The 18886-nt window shown below is 48.0% G+C and overlaps 1 protein-coding gene across 1 annotated transcript; it reads left to right on the top strand.

The window, feature by feature from the left end:
• Positions 1–6794: 6794 nt before the first annotated feature.
• On the top strand, positions 6795–11734 carry LOC123389833 (ral guanine nucleotide dissociation stimulator-like). Its single transcript, XM_045072447.1, has 7 exons — positions 6795–7082; positions 7482–7589; positions 8990–9184; positions 9529–9635; positions 9769–9828; positions 10765–10964; positions 11218–11734. The coding sequence occupies exons 1-7, from the start codon at positions 6945–6947 to the stop codon at positions 11592–11594; spliced, it is 1185 nt and encodes a 394-aa protein (XP_044928382.1). The 5' UTR covers positions 6795–6944; the 3' UTR covers positions 11595–11734.
• Positions 11735–18886: the final 7152 nt, after the last annotated feature.

The raw sequence follows: 18886 nt of genomic DNA, 5'->3' as shown, positions 1-18886 counted from the left end.
GTAGAAAATCGTTCCAAACTAATCCAACCCAGAACAATCACTCCCTCTCCCACGTTCCGCCTGTTCCTGCTATCTGTTTCAGCCTGTCTGATCTAAGTCACCTGCTAGATTATTTAAAAATAGCTCACATTTTCACATCTTCTCCCCCAAAAGCCAGGATAGGGTTTGATGGGGATGCCGAGGCCTGATTCTCCCGATATGTCTGTCTTCACCAGCACATACCCACCCATACTGTAAGTGCTTGGACAGCAGGGGCCAGGGCTAAGCCCCTTTGTGTTCCCAGTGCCCTGTACAGGGTCTGGTCCATAAATGCTTGAAAAATGAACAAGGGCTTTCCTCCTATCCCTACTGTACAGTCCAGAACATAGGGCAAGGCATGGGGGAGCTTCTTATAGAATGAATCAAAGTTACCTGGAATCGGGACATTTGAGTGATAAAGTCTCTCTTTCTCTGTCTGTCTCCCTCTCTCTCTCTCTCTCTGAATCTGAATCTCTCTTTTGCTTACATGCACATGCATTTTCTTTCTCACCATTGGAATCCAGACACCACGCTGGCAAGAATCCCAGGATTAGAGTAAGGAGTAGAGGAAAAGCCATGTCCACTATCCCCTGTCCAAATCCCTGACCCATAGAATTTGTGAGCATTATAAATTTTTTTTATGACATTGCATTCTGGCAAGATAGGTTACATAGTCACACTAAATGGAACATTCTCTTTGCTCCTGATCCTTCTCTACATCTCATCTAAACAAGGAAGTAATACCTTAGGTAGGACTGTCAAATTAAATGCGATGTCCCATTAAATCTGAATTTCAGAAAAATAATAAGTGATTCTTCTGGCACAAGTATGTCCCCAGTATTTCATGTAACATATCCTTTAAAAATATTTATTGTAGGTGCCTCCTTAGCACAGTAGGCAGTGCATCAGTCTCATAAAACTATTTGTTTATCTGAAGTTCAAATTCAGTTGGCACTCCTTTATTTTTATTTGCTAATTCCAGGAACACTTACCTTGAGTCTCCACCCTGGACCTTTTCTCTACCCACACACACTACTTAGGGGAGTCAACACAGTCCAAGCTTTATCCTGACAACTCTGAAACTTTTATCTCCAGTTTAGAAATCTCTACCAATCTCCACACCAAAACACTGGACTACCTACTTGATAACTCCACTTTTACAGCTGAGAGTCATCTCAGACCCAATCAGAATTGTTGATTTGCAACCCCTACCCACCCCCCCAAGCTGTTGCTCCTCACCCTTCCCCATCTCGGTGAATGGCACTGACATGGACCCAGTTGCTCAAGCCCCCAAGGAGAGCGTCAGCCTTGATTCCTCCCCATCCCGTACTCTGTGTCCAGTCAATCAAGAAGTCCCTTTGGCTCAACCGCCAAAAACATATTTCCAGCCCATCGCTGCCTCCTGGTGTCCCCTACAACCCCTCTGGATCAAGGCACACTCTCTCCTCTCACTTGAACAACTGTACTGGCCACCAAATGGCTTTCCCGCTTCCCCTCTTGCTTCTCTATAACCCTCTCTACTGCATTCTCCCCGCAGTAGCTGGAAGGATCTTTTTAAAGACACATCATGGAACTCATCTGCTACAAATGCTCCGATGTTTCCTCACTGCACTAAAAATAAAATGCAAATATACTTCAACATCCTTCATGATCTATTTCCTGTACCATCTGTCAAAGGACACCCACCTTTCTGTTTTACAAAACATCATAAGGTCCTACGGGACCTTAGGATGTTCTGCCTGAAGTACGGCACCCAGGTGGCTCATTCTTACCATTTCCGCCTCAAATCTCACACATCACTTCTTCCATTTAGTCCTCCCTTAGCTGGCCCCCCCCCCCCCCCTCCCTCGTGTCTCCCAAGGCCATCAGCCTGGGGTATTTCCACCTCCAGGCAAAAACCCAGTGCATCTGCTTTGGTTTTAGTTTGGGCCTGTGCACTGGTTTCTGTCCTCTTGCATTTGATCTTTTTTTAAAAACAGCAGAGAAACAGATTTTGTTAATTTCCTAATTCAATTTAAAAGTTCTGTCCATTCATATATGATTTGACTTATGGTTTAACTGCCCACATTTGTTGTGATGGCTTATATAGGTAGACTTATTTCTACCGTATGATTTTTACTTTTCTATTGATCATGCTTTTTTTTTTTTTTTTTTTTTTTTTTTTTTTTTGTCAGAGAGAGTGAGCAGAGGCAGGCAGAGGCAGAGGGAGAAGCAGGCTTCCTGCTGAGCAAGGAGCCCGATGTGGGACTCAATCCCAGGATGCTGGGATCGTGACCCCAGCCGAAGGCAGCTGCTTAACCAACTGAGCCACCCAGGAGTCCCTAATCATGCATTTTTTAAAAAAAAATGATTTTATTTATTTATTTGACAGAGAGAGATCACAAGTAGGCAGAGAGGCAGGCAGAAAGGGAGAAGGAAGCTGGCTTCCCACTGAGAAGAGAGCCCATGTGGGGCTCAATCCCAGGACCCTGAGACCATGACCTGAGCCGAAGACAGAGGCTCAACCCCCTGAGCCACCCAGGTGTCCCGATCATGCAGTTTTAATGTTTCTTTCTTCTCATTTGTTCCCTGTCTAGGAGTTGACATACTTTTTTTATTCTCTTATTTCAAATTTTAGTTTGAAAAAACATATACTCGATTTCTATGATTTTAGGGTTACCTGTAAAACTCTTTTTTTAAAAAAAGATTTTATTTATTTATTAGAGAGACACAGAATGAGAGAGCAAGAGAGAGACTATGAGAGGGGAGAGGTCAGAGGGAGCAGCAGACTCCCTGCCGAGCAGGGAGCCTGATGTGGGACCTGGGACTCCAGGATCATGACTTGAGCCAAAGGCAGTTCCTTAACCAACTGAGACACCCAGGTGCCCCACCTTTAAAACTCTTAAGCCCATGTAGGGACGCCTACGTAGCTCAGCCTCTTAGGCATCTGCCTTCGGCTCAGGCCATGATACTGGGGACCTGGGATTGAGTCCTGCATCAAGCTGCTTGCTCAGCCCAGAACCCACTTCTTCCTCTGCCTGCTGCTACCCCTGCTTGTGCGCTCTCACACTTTTGCTGACAAATAAATAAATAAATAAATGAAATCTTTAAAAAACCCAAACTCTTAAGCACGTGTAACTTACGTCTGAACTGAGTCTATTACCCCTCTTAGAGCACAAAATGAGAATCTCAGAATCCTTTAATGCTAAGTACCTTCAGTTGTTCTAACAATGTGCATTATCATGTCATTCCAACTTGTCACTAACATCTCCCGAAATGGCTTTTTCGTGTGTTTTACAGCTAATGGTAATTCAGATTTCCCGACATGTTGGCTAACTACTTACCCACCGGGCTCTTTGTTTCCCATTCACTCCTGCAGGTCTGACTTCCGGTGCTGAAATAATCCTTCAGTTGTCCTTCCAGTAGCTGTTGTGGAGGAACCATTTCTCCATCCTTATGTCAAAAAATGTTTCTCTAGCACCTTAAATCCTGGGCATAATCCACAGGTACGAAATTCTGGTGTACAGTCCATTTCTTCATTGCAACCAGAATGGCGAGATGTGTGAGACTTTGTGGATGGAATAAGGTGGTGTCTGGGCCCAGCTTGCTTCCCAGAGCAAAAAGCCGGGATCTAGCTTCCTGGTTTTCAGCCTTCCTCCCTAACTGATGTCTGGGAACTCGGAAGCATTCGGGCCACAGCGGGTCTTCTGGGGACCCCCGGGATCCTGAAATCATGCTGTCACACCTGGGATATCGCCCCGCTTCACCGCTTGAACACTTTTAAGCCAGGAATGTCCCCCACGGGGGTAGATCCCTAAGTCTTTCAATCATGCCCCTGGTTGTCCATAGAAACTTTGCAGTAGGCTCCTTCAGGCTCCCCTCAGCTGTATCCATTGCTGTATCATACTCACAACTGGTTCCCATCCAGGCCCCTCAGGCTCTGAAGCTGCTGCAGGCACCACAGTGGGAGCTAGAGGTAGCTCTTGAGGTGGTTCAGCATCTTCTTCTGAGATTGGGGCTGTCGGTCCAAGAAGAGAAAGTATGAACCCAATGATTGACTTTTCATGTCCCTCCTAAATCAAGGAAAATTTCCCCACCATTCAATGTTCTCTGAGTCCAGGAAGCAATCCCTAGAGGGTCTCCCCTGATAGCAGGTCATGGGCACAGGGATCTGAGGCTACTCCTTACTCCCGGCCCACCAGATGACGGAGGCCAGCTCTGGGCGGCCTCGGCTGTTCCCTGCACAGGTCTATATCAGCCACCCCCCTGTCCTCCTCAGATCAGCATCTCTCTGGTTCTCCTCCCTCTACCCCTCCCCCTGCTTGTGCTGTTTTCCCTCTAATAAAGAAATAAAATCCTAAAATAATACATAAAAGATTGAGCATCAAAGTGAACCTTGAGGCCTTCAAGACCTGGCCGGAAACACCCCTCCTGTGTGTATTTCCTTGTCATCTTTCTTCTTGTGCTGATGGCATCAGAGGTGCATGTCATCCCAAGGAGGGAGAAGGCCGATGGTGGAGAGACTCTGGGCTCCTGAAGAACACAGAAAGGATTTCAATCTCCAATCTGAAGATCCACTCAGCACTGTCATGGTGGTGACCTTTGTGGTGACAGGCTACCAAAACCTGGGGAGTTACATGGTCATTCAGCGTAATGTAATATAGCTCCGTACAGCATGTTGAAATGACCAAGTTCACTTGAATAGTGATCAGCCTAAAACCTTTAAAGAGGACCAAAGAGGCACCTGGCTTCCTCAGGCATTAGGATCCTCGATCACAGGGCTATGAGTTTGAGGCCCACAACAGGCACAGTTAACTTAAAAAATAAAACAAAAGGCTTACACAGGACTAAAATCAGTGAGGCTCAAACAACGGAGCTGGTCTGTGCTGGGACGGATCCTGTCTCCCGCTCATTCAGCCACTGGGCACTGCGCACTCAGATGGTGCCAGGGCTTATCAGCCCAGCGGGTTCTCCTCGTGAGAGCTCAGGGTCTAGAGCAGAAGATGGACAAACAAGAAACCAAAATGTGAACGGGAAAAGCGATTGCTCCACAGCAAAAGAGCAAGGGACACAACTAAGGCCCGAACTCCACCCGGTGAGGGGTATGACAAGGCTGTGCTGAGATGACACGGAGAATTCCTGTGGGAGGAATAGAAGGAGACAGCCCTGCACAAATGCGAGTGCATTCCACCTGGCGGAGGGCACCATGGAGCAGAGGACTGGAGGTTAGAAAGGGGTCCAGGGTGGCAAGAGAAGCTGAGGAAGGACCAGAGTAGGAGGGGAAGAGGGCCAGTACCCGGGAAGTTGGTCAGTATCAGTGCCCTTCTCCCAGGGCTGTGTGACCGCACTTCCCCACACTCAGTGGCTGAACCAACAAATGCTGCCTCGTGGTCTCAGGGGATCAGGAATCCAGCAGTGCTCTGCTGGGGGCTCCTGCCAGAGTCTCTCCTTAAACTGGGCTGCTGACAACACCAAGGGAGGAACTGCTTCACCGAGAACCTGAGCACACTCAGGGGCATGGGCCAGATACAGCCCATCTCAAAGACCTGACTTCTGTCTGCTGTGGGCCCACAGGGCTGGGCCACGGGCATATGTCTGGGTCATGGTTCAACCTAGGAGCTTGTGCTCCAGTATGAAGATTGGAGAGAGAACATGGATCCGAGTCAACATGGGGCTGGGCAATGAGTTTTTGAACGAAATCTCAGAAGGGCCTTTGGGTCACGTGGCCACGTTCTGTGACATGAAAGTGAATCACCAAGTCCAGACCACACTCTGGGGAGGGGGTCACACAAACATGTCTACAGAGGAGTTGGGGAACCAATGGAGCCCCCGAAGGGAGACTGTGAAGATCCCTGAAGGGTCCGGGCCTTGCCCAGAATCAGACTGGTAGGGATGCTTAGCAGGCTTGAACCCAGCTCTTTGAGTGTCCTCAAAGTTGGGGTCCTGGATGCAACCTAGCCATTCACTGTGGGCTCTGGAAAAGTTTTTCTGGAAGGAAGTGGCTGTTGGCCTGGAAATGTTATCGGGCTGAGGGTGATCATTGGTCTCCTAGATAGGAGACATGCCCAGGTTTTTGTCTGAGGAGGATCCCTGGTCATGGCGACCCACTGGATGGACCACCATCTGCATCACACCCTTTGGAAAGGAGAGAATGGCCTGCATCCCGGGACAGGCGGTCTCTAGGGGTAAGGGTACATTCTGACCATCAAGGGCCAAGACTCCAGTCCCTTCTTTAGGGTTGCATTGAAAATGCAAAGCCTAAGACCTTGGGAAGCTATTACCCAGCCCTCTGTAAGTGGGGCTGTCCGCTTCTGGGACTCCAGAATGTGAGCACCGATGAACATATGTGTGCACACAGGAGCTTGTGTGCAGGTGCACAGAAACACACACACACCCCAGGATGGACTGTGGGGTGGGATCTGATTAGTAGCAGATTCCAAGAAGTTAACAGGAGGGAGGAAATTGGGTGGGAGGTATTTCCTACATGTGACAGCACTCCTCTAACATCATAGCTATTATCCAACCTATGCCTGTGGACATCTGATAGAAAGACATGCTGGAATCATCCATATTTGGCAAGAAGACCATCCCTGTCTGCCACAATGGCTTCTCTAGGGTCTGAACCAGGTAAGAATAGAGACTTGTGTCTGAAACCAGGTGTGTTTGCAAGCTGGGGCGCTGGCTGCTCCCAGACCATCCCTGGGGGCCTGTGGAGAGGGGTGTGTTGGGGTCACTGTGTCCTTGCACGCAGAAGGGGGAAGAGGAGATGGCAGACGGGAGCACTGTTCGTGTAGGGGTCCAACCAGGAGTGGGCCCCGATAGGGCATATCAGGAAGTGATGTCACTGCCTGGATCACAAAGGCCTTCAGAACTTGGAACCCCTGCAACCAGGCAGCCAGTCTAGTCCAGTAGCAGGGTTACTGGACTCAGGACCTAGACACAGAAAAATGTTTTCCTGTTGTGTACCTAGTTTCCGGGGCTCTGGGTACCAGAACCGCCAGGAAAATGACTTGATCCCATGCTGCAGACATTGGCTAAAACCACCCCCCCAATGCCGAAGGTCCTTTCGAGGGAGACGCCATAAGGTACTTACTTCTGAGGAGACTAGGCGATGCCCACCCCTCTGAACCATTCTAGGGTAGCCCCATCCCTTCCTCTGGAGTTTGAGGGGAGGAGGGATATGTGGGGGTTCCTGCCCATGGGCTGGAGGAGGGTGAGTACAGTGGATACCCTGGTGATCCCTTCTTGTTCACACCAATGTCAGGGTGGGCAGGGTGCACAGGGGATTCCTGAGGGTGACTCTGAGCTGTGCCAGAGCACATCCAAGGCCCTGACGCTGGGCCACGTTTCTCTCCTTGGGGGAGGGCTCTGCCACCTGGGCTGTGGTGTGTCTGGAATGGAGCGCCCTAGGTCTAAAGACCAGCAAAAGCCTCCAGACAGGGCTCTAAGGCCTCCTGCCTGGCTGCCGGGCACTGTCTCTATAGAAAGCTCCAGAGGACATGGTGCAGGAGGTGACCGAGGAGATGGCCTGCTCTCCTTCCTCCAAGGACAAGAAGCCGCACAGGGCCAACAGAGTCTGGCGCTGGCTCAGGGTGAGTGCAGGTGCTGGGGAGACCCGACCTCTGGGGCACCCATGCAGCACCAAGGGCCCCACTTCCTAGAAGCCAACCAGGCCTCCTAGAGTCCTGTACTCCCGTGAATCTGAATCCCATCTCTTCCCCAAACTGGCCCACATGGTCCTGCCCACGCCTTGGACAGAAGCACAGCCATTGTCCTAATACTTATAGGAGTATCATTAAAGAGACTAGACCAGGTCTCATCCCGTTGATTTAGACTCCTTTTGCCCTGGCCTAGGCATTTTCCTAACTCGTGCTCCCAGGTGCCCCCACTGGCCCAACAGTCCTTCCTCAGCTTCTGCAAGTCTTGCAAATCATTATTTGTAAGAGTGAATTGGGAGACTTTGATCCAAATGGACATGGGGCCCATGGTACTCTGTCTCTTGCTCTGCGCTTTGGTATTGATGGAACACATTGTTGGGACCCCCCACACAAAGGAAAAGGAACAGGGGCCTCACTGCACTGCACTGCATGGCAGTCTAGAAGGCCAGTCATTGATCACAGCCATGGAGCCCTTTACTGGGGCAGGACTGGATGTAATCCCCTTCTCTGGCCAAGGCACAGTGCTGCATCCAGCAGCCTCTGTGCCTTCTTATCCTAAGCCCTCTCGCCTTAAACATCTCTGTGTTCTCGTCTCAAGAATGGGATATGTTGGGTGCCGGGGTGGCTCAGGGGTTTCAGCCTCTGCCTGCAGCTCAGGTCATGGGTCCTGGGTCTCTCAGTCCTAGGATCGAGGCCCACGTCGGGGGCGTGGGGTCCTCTGCTCAGTGGGGAGCCTGCTTCCCCCTTTATGTCTGGCTGCCTCTCGGCCTACTTGTGACCTCTCTCTCTGTCAAATAAATAAATAACAAGTCTTTCAAAAAAATAAAAAGAATGGGCTATGTTATCAGAAATCACAGGATCCATGCCACTCATGCAGGGACGTGCTATCCATACTCCGCTCACAAAGGGACCTCAGATACTAGCAAGTTGAGACATCATTTCTTTCAATTCTTTGTATGGATACCAAGAACATTTTCTCTTTGCCTTAAAGGCTTCTTAACTGATTGGCTGATTGATGGATTTGAGAGAGAGACAGGGGGAGAGTGGGGAGAGAAGCAGACAGAGAGACTGAATCCTCAAGCAGACACTGGCCTATTGACACAGCCCTACGAGGAGAGCAGTCTCAGGACATGGAGACCATGACCTAAAGCAAAACCAAGAGCCTTAGGCTGAACCCAATGAGACACTGAGTCAGTGATTGTTTTTTGGACTCTGGGCTCTCTTGTCCCACCTCTTGCAGAAGTCCCTGAGATCTGGGGGCTCATTCTGCCCTCCAAGCCCCAACCCTCCTGGTGGCCACAGCACTGACTCATGTCTCCTCTGATTCACCTCAGGGGAAAAATGGTTCAACCAGGAAGAGGACGAGGACCTCACTGCTGATGGCAGAGCGGGCCGACAAGCTGGAGGCCGCAATTGATCACCTGGTTCCTGCCATCCTCAGACAAGATCTACACTGTGTCCACACCTTTCTGGACACATACGACACACTTTGCCAGCACCGGGGAGGTGCTGGACCAACTATGTGCAAGGTGAGCACCCTCCCCTGCCGCTAACTGCCCCGTGGGATTAGGCCAATGCCTGGTTGTGAGACTTTGGCAGGTCCCCAAGCTTCCCCAAACTTCCCCTTGCTCCTAACTGGGGCAGAGGTATTATAGGGACTCAGTGGTAGGTGTCAGAAAGGGTACCTGGCAGCCTGTGCCGGTGGAAAAGTCTGCTGGAGGGCCTGTGGGCATGCTCTTTGAACATTCCCATGCCCGTCATGATGAAGCCTCTGCCTAATCCCTGACTCTCACTGTGATCTTGAGCAGGGCTCCTTTGCCATTGAAAGGGAGATCTGAGATTCTTTCTGGGGTCTGTGTCTGGATGAATCCAGAACAGTCATCCCTGGGGTGAGCAGCGCCAGGCCCCCTCAGATGTTCGTGATGGGCTCGTTGGGGCCCTTTCATTCAGCAAGCATTCAGGAAGCCCTAGTAGATGGAGGCAATTATCTCGAAGCTGAATGGGATCCCGGCACAGAACAGACAGCACCCCAGGGCTGCAGGCTAGTCGAGGGTCAGAGGGTGAGAGCCAACATCCACAGACATCTCATGTGATGCCCCCTGGCCTCCTCTAGATTCGGGTGCTATTACTCCACGTATGAAGAGGTCAAGAGACCCCAGGAGCAGCGAGACATGTGAGTAAGCTTTGGCTGCTCCAGGAGGGCCTTCCCTCTCCAGCAGGGTAGTGAGGGTCCTGTGAGTTCAAGGGGCTGATGGACCTTCATGCACACCTCTGTGATTCCTGCTTTAGGGTAAAGGTCTGAGAGCTTCTACTGGAAACTAGGAAGGTGCCCTGGGGAGCTGGGGTAGGTGTGTGAGCACTGTGGAGAGCAGAGGGGCATGGAGGACAGCTTCAACCCCTGAGAGGGTCATGCTCCATGCCTACCACCCTCCCAAACCTCTCTCTGCCCAATTCTGGGACCCAGAACGCAGGATTTAGGAACCATCGCACAGCAGTCTGTTGGCACTTGCATGCTGGGTGCTCAGAGGGGGCTCAGGGAGAGTGGTGACCCAGTAGAGCCCAGGGAGCAGCAGAGATATCCCACACCCTGTGGGACGTGAGTGTCAGTGGAAACAGACCCACTCTCATGGCACCTAGTGAACGGGCAGAGGAGGTAATGGTGGAGGTACGGGGAGGGTCCTGGGAAGGCCTGGCTAGAGACAGAGTCCCTTTGTACCCTCCTCGGTTGGATCTTCACGGAGCAGAGGCGAGTGCAGTGAGGGTAATTAAGAGGCCAGACACCACCCCTCCCTGGGCACATGCAGTTGAATTGAAGTGGCTCGTGGCAAAGGAGAGAGACTGAGGAGTGTGTTCAGCTCCCCTAAGAAGTCCAGAAATGATCATCCCATTGATCACAGACTCCCACTCCTAGAGGCTTTTGGCCAGCCCGCCGTCTGGGAGCAGGCCTGTCTAGGGCAGGACTGCCAGGTCGCAATTGGACAAGGAGTCCAACTGGTCTCGAACAGGAGCTGGAAGCCCAGGGGCCCAGGTTCCTACAGGGGTTCCCTGGAATATTGGTTTGGATGCATACCTTGTCCTCTGACTTTTCTGTCTCCATGTCTGTCCCCAGGGCCATCTATGCCATCCTAAACACCTGGGTGGAAAAGTATCCAGGGGATTTTGTGCAGCCTCCGGAGTTTCCCAGCTTGCATACGCTGCTGGCCTACCTGCAGGTCTATGTGCCGGGCTCGGACCTGCAGAGCCGTGCCCAGCTTCTGCTGCCAGAAAGTCAATGCCCTCCCAGAGAGGCCATGGAGCCAGAGGCTGGGGGTGAGGAGGACTGGGGGTAACTGGTGTGGGCCTGAGGAGGAGGCAGGGTGGGCCACCCTGAGGAAGCCTCCGTAGATTGTAATTGGGCCGAAGAGAGTGAGTCGTCTCAGATCCCTGTCCTCATGGGCTTCCGTCGGGGATACCTTCTGGGGGGCTGGGTCTTGAACGCAGGCCACGCTGAGTGGTGGGGAAAGGGAAAGGCAAAAGGGGAAGTCAATCAAGCTGATGATGCTTTCTCTTCTTGGAGCTACAGCACCGGCCCCAGAGCAAAATCTGGAAGTTGTTCCAGCAGCCCCTCTGGCACCCGCTGCACCTCTGGAGCCTGAGCTGGTCTCCACCATCCCTGCTACAGCAGCTCACAGTGGGTTAGGGAGACCAGTGACCCCACCTGACCCGTTGGGACCAGGGCAGATGGTCGTCAGGGCCCTCGTTCACTTCTCTGCCACGGAAGAGCCACTTGGCATTGTGCCTTTACTGGATGACCAGCAGGTTCCTGTCCCTGAGCTGCTGCCGCCTACCTCCGTGGAGCAAGCAGTCTGGGCCGACAAGCTGCCGCCCCCTGCCTCCGTGGAGCAAGCAGGCTGGGCCCACAAGCTGCCACCCCCTGTCTCCGTGGAGCAAGCAGGCTAGGCCCCTGAGCAGCAGCTCGTGTTGGTTGGACCCCCAGAGCATATATCCCCCTCCCCCATCATTTCCTTTTTTATCATATTTGTGTTCTGTGTTCACCTCTATAATTACTTCATAGATTTAATTTATTAAATAAAGTAGAATTTGAGTTTATATAACATTTTACTCGCATCCTTTGCAGTGGGATATGGAGGTCTCATTAGGTCCATGCAGAGTGTTGCACAACCATGTCATTCTATGACGTTTCCGTCACAGAGACACCCGCGCTCCTCATCGCTCACTGCTCTGTCCCTCCCCCAGTCCCTGCAACCACTGCTCTTCTCTCTGTCTTGGCCACTTCACCTCAACTTGGATTTTCCTGTGCCTGGAAAACTACAATATGGCCTTCTGTGTGTATCTGCAGAACATAAGAGTGATTCCCCTCTTTTCAAACTTTTTTAGAGACGATATAGGTATTTTCATTTTTCTGAATCTTCTGCCAAAAGAAACAATGAAACATTCAGCACAGCACAAAACAAATAACTCTTTTCTCTGGTACACCGCCAGCTAACTGCAGAGAACGACCCTCCCTTTTGAGAAAGAGCAGAGCTGCTACCCTATGTGGTGTGCGACGTGCTGGAAAGAGCCGCCAGTACCCACAGAGCAGTGGCCCTCCCAATACCTGGTTGTGTATGCTTGTCTGCACACAACACACAACCCCCAGGAGTCCACAGAATAGTGACCTTGAACTGATAGACACCCTTTCGATACAGGCAGACCCCCCAAATAGATTTCATTATCCCGTGTACTGTTCATCTGAAATATCATTGTTCTTTGTGATTCACCTGAAAATGCTCCGCCCTGGGGACAGACATGGAGGCAGAGAAGTCAGAAGACAGGGTACGCATCCAAACCAAAATCCCAAGGAACCCATGTGGGAACCTGGGTCCTGGGCTGCCAGCTCCTGTCCGAGATCAGTCAGACTCCTTGTCCACCTGCGACCTGGCAGTGCTGCCCAAAACAGGCCTGCTCCCACAAGGCAGGCTGGCCAAATGCGGCTAGGAGTGGGAGTCCTTGATCAAAGCGGTGAGCATTTCTGGACTTCTTAGGGGAGCTGGACACCCAGAACACCAGGTAACAAGAACTAAAGGAGCGCCAGCACGGCCTGGCCACCAGCAGTGGTGTGCACACGCTCGGGTCCTGCACCGCTGAGGAGACCACTTCTCCCCCAGTGGGACCGGGCCTTTCTGACATGCTGGGTTTCAATGACACGTCAGTGTATCAGGCTGAGTACTCAAGAGGATAAATGAGTTCCCTCTGCTGGCTGAGCCCTCACCATTAGGTAGAACGGCCATGGTTTCATAGCAACCATTCCAATCTATGCCTACAGGGCCTTGAGATACGAATTCTGTTACTGTTTCAGGCCTTTTTGGTCTTTTTCACTACCACAAGGACAAGTCAGTAAGTTAGATGATAGACAAATGAATTCCATTCATCCTGGATTTTTCTGCTATTCTTTACGTGAAAGTACTTTTAAAATATATATATATATCTCACATAGCACTATACAAATGCTAGTTATTACAAATTACATCCAAATGAAGCTAGATGCCTCAGAAACTGGCATTCTTATTGTTTATTTTTATTTAAAAAAATCAGTCATTTTCCTACTTGGCTCAGAATGAGAAAGTTTCATCATAGTTCAGTTTTAGGATTCCTCTAAAGTGATCTAGAAACAAAGACAGTAATACACATTCTTCCAACTTCAATACCAAAGTATATACAACACTCATCAGGAGCTGAAACACTTTCATGAGCAGACAATGACCAACTACAGAATGTCCTGGTGGGTTACAGTCCCGAAGGTGGTGAGAAGACCTACTCTCGGACACCAGTGGTTTGGCTGAAGGAGTCTCTCATGTACAATGAAAACTGAGTTCTGACATCCTGCTTTTTAGAGAGAGTTAACAAGATTAAGAAAGAGGTTTTAGAAAAGCTTTTCAAAAGGCCCCACACTTTGACCTGTTTTTTCTGGTGAAAAATGCACACGAAGTCTAAGCATGTACATGTGTGGTAAATGACAGCTTTTCTTTTTTTTTTTCTTTTTTCTTTTTTTTTTTTAAAGATTTTATTTATTTATTTGACAGAGAGAGATCACAAGTAGGCAGAGAGGCAGGCAGAGAGAGAGGAAGGGAAGCAGGCTCCCTGCTGAGCAGAGAGCCCGATGCGGGACTCGATCCCAGCACCCTGAGATCATGACCTGAGCCGAAGGCAGCGGCTTAACCCACTGAGCCACCCAGGCGCCCAAATGACAGCTTTTCTAAAGCAAGAGCATGAACATCTAAATCTCATGGCTGGTCCACTTGAGAACCTTCTTAATAGTCATGGACAGAATGGCTTTATTCATTTTTATAAACAGATACACCAAGTCTTTTTAGCTTAGTTCTTACTATTAAATTTACCTTTAATAAGGTAAAGGGTTTATTTTTTAAGAATGTTTTAATTTTTTAAAAATTACAAAAAATCTTTTTTACAAACTCATGGCCCGGAGAACAAGACCTGAGCTGAGATCCAGGGTTGGATGCTTAACCGACTGAGCCACCTAGAGGCCCCTTAAATTTATCTTTTAAAATATAATAACCTAAGGAAAAAATTACCCTTTTCTTCTATAACTTGATATGCCATTGCCACTTTCATCTCTGACCAGGACCTTCCCCCTCACACCCTGGACAAATGAATTTACTATGTTCCATAATGAGAAATGTTGTCATTACGATTATTATATGAAACTGCTGAAATGCTCTCAGTACCTTGGAAGCCCAAGCCACATGACCCACGACTGGGACCAGCTGCAGTCCTACTCATTCTCACTGAAGGTGCCTGGCTGCTCTTTAGTAGCTTGGGCTGCCTCATCGACAGTCTGGACCTCAAGTGCTTTCAGGACAATAGCAGGGGATGCGGCGCTGACTTTTAGCATAGCCATGTCCTCACTGTGACTTCAATCGTTCAAATCAATGCCATTGATATTCAGCAATATATCACCTGTCCAAAGGAATAAACAAGAAAAATGAGATGAGCTACCAAGTCATTATCTTCCCTATGCATCCTGTTATTTGTAATTTTTTCACATCTCTGTCATTCTTACGATATCGAGGGAAAAATCCAATTCATGGAAAACATTCCAAAACAACTGAAAACTTTAAGATATTTTCATCATATATAGGAAAAAATGTGGCTTGAGGCACACTGTGATGTGACTGGAAGTCCAAGTCATTAGACCTCGTTTTGCTAATGTGCAGGACCTGGGCATGTTCATTTCTCTTCTTTGGGCTTCAGTGATTTCTGTAGTTCTTTCCTGCTCAAAAATTATTTGATCTTTTGCTCTTAGAAATGAATTTTTTAACATAAACTGTTTTAGAGTTACACAGTTTTATAGATATAGTCCTACAGAGTTTGCTCAGCGTGAATGTATCAGAATACTTAAAGAGAAGAGATCCTTGGGTCTATACAAAGAAATGAAACTTGTGATTTGAGCATCTTTTGCTTAAGGAAGAAAAAAAAGTGTTTGTTGCCCTGCCAAGTAATATAGTAAAAAAAAAGGGCCACGAGGATTATATAAAAGGTTAGGAAGGAAAAGATGAGTGTTCTATTTTTTGGAGGGTTTTTTCCAACATAAAATAATGCAATGATCTAAATAAACATTAGAAAATAACGGAAAGGGCGCCTGGGTGGCTCAGTGGGTTAAAGCCTCTGCCTGCAGCTCAGGTCATGATCCCAGGTCCTAGGATCGAGCCCGCATCGGGCTCTGCTCAGCCGGAAGCCTGCTTCCCCCCCACCCACCCCCCGACTGCCTCTCTGCCTACTTGTAATCTCTGTCTGTCAGATAAATTAATAAATTCTTAAAAAAAAAAAAGAACGAAAACATCATCAAACTGCAGCAATTTTCCTTCCCATTAGGCGTTTTTCTAACCTTAGAGAGAGGTTTTACACTTATATATGGAAGGGACACTTTAGAAGATTTTTAAAAAATCATATTTAATAGAAAATTTGGGGAATATTTGTTACTTTTTTCAAACATGAGTGGCATGCAGGGAGAAGATGGGAGAGTTTCACTGTTCCCAGCCCTCCCTATCTTACCTCTCTTGATGCGTCCATCACGTGCCAGACAGCCATGAGCTGGCACACTGGTTACAAGGATGGGCAGTTCACCACTCTTGCTTCCTCTGCCCCCTGCCAGTGACTATCAACCTACTTTAATTCCTGATGCTCGATTATGTTACTGCTTGGTTTCCTTTATGTCAGAGTGTTTTCTTGTGCTTACTTAAAACAAAAAACAAAAAAAAAAAAAAAAAAAAACAAAATAAAACACCTTACACATCTTTGTTTCACCCCTATCATTGTAGGAGATACCCATATCATTAAATGCTCTGGTAGGTTATAGAACCGGAAGGTCTGGCCTGGATTATTTTCTACTTTTTCTATCTTATTTGAAAAAAAAAAAATTTTAAAGCTGTTTTCTTTTTTTAAAGATTTTATTTATTATGTATGTATTTATTTATTTGACAGAGAGCAAGAGAAGGAACACAAGCAGAGGGAGTGGGAGAGGGAGAAGCAGATTCCTGGCTGAGCAGAGAGCCCCGATGTGAAACTGGATACCAGCAGCCTGGGATCATGCCTGACCGAAGGCAGATGCTTAATGACTGAGCCACCCAGGTGCCCCTCTACTTTACCTATTTTAATGCTCATATTGAAAAATATTTTTCTCTAATAATAACCATCTTTACTTCACAGGGATACTATAAGAACACAAGTTATAATGTGTTTGAAATGCTCTGAATGCTTTATAAAAAGGGCACTACAGAGATAATGAGTTCTTCTCAATAAAAATTGATTTTCCCCACTTGTATGGAGGTGAAGCGGAGAGTGAACGTTACAAGAGCAGGGAAGTCACAACTTTGGAACCACAGCTCCTTCAAGCTTTGCTTGTGTCACCTGTTTTCGGCAGGGAGCCTGCTTCTCCCTCGGCCTCTGCCTGCCACTCTGTCTGCCTGTGCTTGCTCTCTCTCCCTGTGTAAGCTGGAAAAAAAGGGCAATCTGGTTCTTTTTGTCTTGGCCACAAAGGTGTCAAAATGTCAAAACCAGCTATAAGAGTTCCTCCACGGAGAATCAGTTTAGGAGCTGGGGTAGAAGGAATACAGGGTAAGGTGTCCAGAGAGCTGTGCCAACCTCATGCAACCAGAATACTACTAATATCATAAAAGGACAGCAAACACAGGAATGCGGTAAATATGGTAGGATCAGAAAATGGATTTTACATAGGTGGATTAGTTATGTTTCCTGTATTCTCCTATTGCCTCTTCGGATTTAGTCAAGAACAAAAAACACTGGAAGTTCAGTCTGTGTCAGCCAGGCCAAGTGCAATGAAGGAGGGGTTTTGGGCCCAAGTGTCGAAGTGGAAATCACAATCTACAAGAGGCAGAATACGGATGGGCGTGGAAACCAAAGCCAGGAACCCCAGTTGAAAGGTCAATCCTTGCTGCTCTTGGAGCCTAGTTTGTCTGTCTTCCCCTCTGGACATTTCTCTTGAAGAACTAAAAATCTTAGAGGTTCTAAGTTTTGTTTTAATGAAGAAGACAGCTATTCCCAACAGGATATCATAACCAAATCCACTCTTTTTATTGACTCAGCAAGTTTGTCCTGGGTATCGACTCCAGGCACAGCTCTGTGAGAGAAGCCTGTCCCATAGTACATAATAACGGCGGCTGCCATCCCCAAAGGAAGACACTGCATTTGAATAACTCTCTGTGACCAATTATGCATTCAGTGGTGAAGAGAAGGAATGTCTTCAGCACTTAGTGTGAGAAGAGGTCTGAATGGGTGAAAATGGCAGGGCAGGGCTTTCTGGATGAAGGTGGGGAAGCTGTAGCACAATGGGGACAGGCTGGAACGTGGAGGGAAGCAAGGAGACTGCTATGTCTGGCTTTTCTGCTACATTATACATTCTATGAGGGCAGGGCTTGCTTTTTGCTCTTAATTATACCCTCAGCTCTGACCACCATGCCTATGATGTTTCAGTAATACACCGATGGCTACAGCTGAAAGAAAAAGCAAGGGTGAAGGCTGAGGGGACAGGTTGTGTAAGACTTCAAAGAGGACCTGGACTATTAGATTAATCAGTATGGACTTGATTCTCTGGTCCAATCTATCCAGGGAAAGCAGAGTCACAGGTGAATTAACCTGCACAATGTCATACCGGATTTCAGAGCAGAGTAGGGAGGCAGGGGTTTTGATTCTCCTGGGTTAGACATGAAGCAGTGAGGGCTCAGACCAGAGAGATGGCAGGGAAAAGAGAAGGGGTGAATACAAACAGACTGTGCGGAAGGACCCAGCAGTGAAATGGAGGAGGCAAGAGTCCTTGAGCTTGGGTTCCTAGAAGACATCTTTTATCATTCATGCCTATTTCTTCTCTCCTAAATATCCATTCTTTTAGCTTCAAGTACCACATACACTTGCATGGGTCATATATCCAGGTCAATTTTCACACTCTAGAATTCACATGAACAGTAGATTTCTGGACATCTCATGCTCATCAGTATGCCCTCTAACATAATATCATCTTGCCCGAAGCAAGTTCATTTGTTGGAGTAGCTCATTCTTTTTAAAGAGAAGAGGGAGAGGGTAGCACCAAGGATTAGTGCAGAGTCAGGCTGTTTGTGGATGAGAGTGCATTTGAGAGCCAACAAGAGGTGGTCATGATTTTCCGAATTCTATCTTAAATTCAATGCTGTAAGTTTTAAGTAACTTGTGCTGTGTGACCTGTCTTTTCTAGATTATAGAAATCCGTGTAGAGAAGGATGAAATCAGACAACGAAGGAAACTGATGGATGGTACCCTGGGACTAGGGATAGAGCCAATGGGAACAAGAGAATTTAGCAGTGAAGGTGGCCCCGAAATAGACAACCATGGAGACCAAGCCAGGAGGAATCCAGCTGGCCTGGAGAGCCACACACACTGAGGCACATGCGGGATCCAATTTAAGATGGCGGTAAAAAATACATTCCATGAGTTTGGGGGAAATCGGAGAAAATTACTGATAAATTATGATCTGTTTAGCACTAAAAAAAAAAAACAGTAAAACTTACCTTTTTATAAGTCAGATTCCACAGTACCCTAATTTTCCCAAGTTTTAAATTGATGAATAAGAGCAAAAAAAGAGGCAAGTTAACAAAATAAATTAATTTAAAAATTGATACCTGAAGAATTGGTTCTCCAGCAAGAAGTCTTCCATCGCTGGCGATCACCCCATCCCGACAGAC

The sequence above is a fragment of the Mustela putorius genome, unplaced genomic scaffold, assembly GCF_011764305.1.
Source record: "Mustela putorius furo isolate JIRA1106 unplaced genomic scaffold, ASM1176430v1.1 tig00004036_pilon_pilon_pilon, whole genome shotgun sequence".
NCBI lineage: Eukaryota > Metazoa > Chordata > Mammalia > Carnivora > Mustelidae > Mustela > Mustela putorius.
This window is presented reverse-complemented; position numbering and strand designations above follow the sequence as displayed.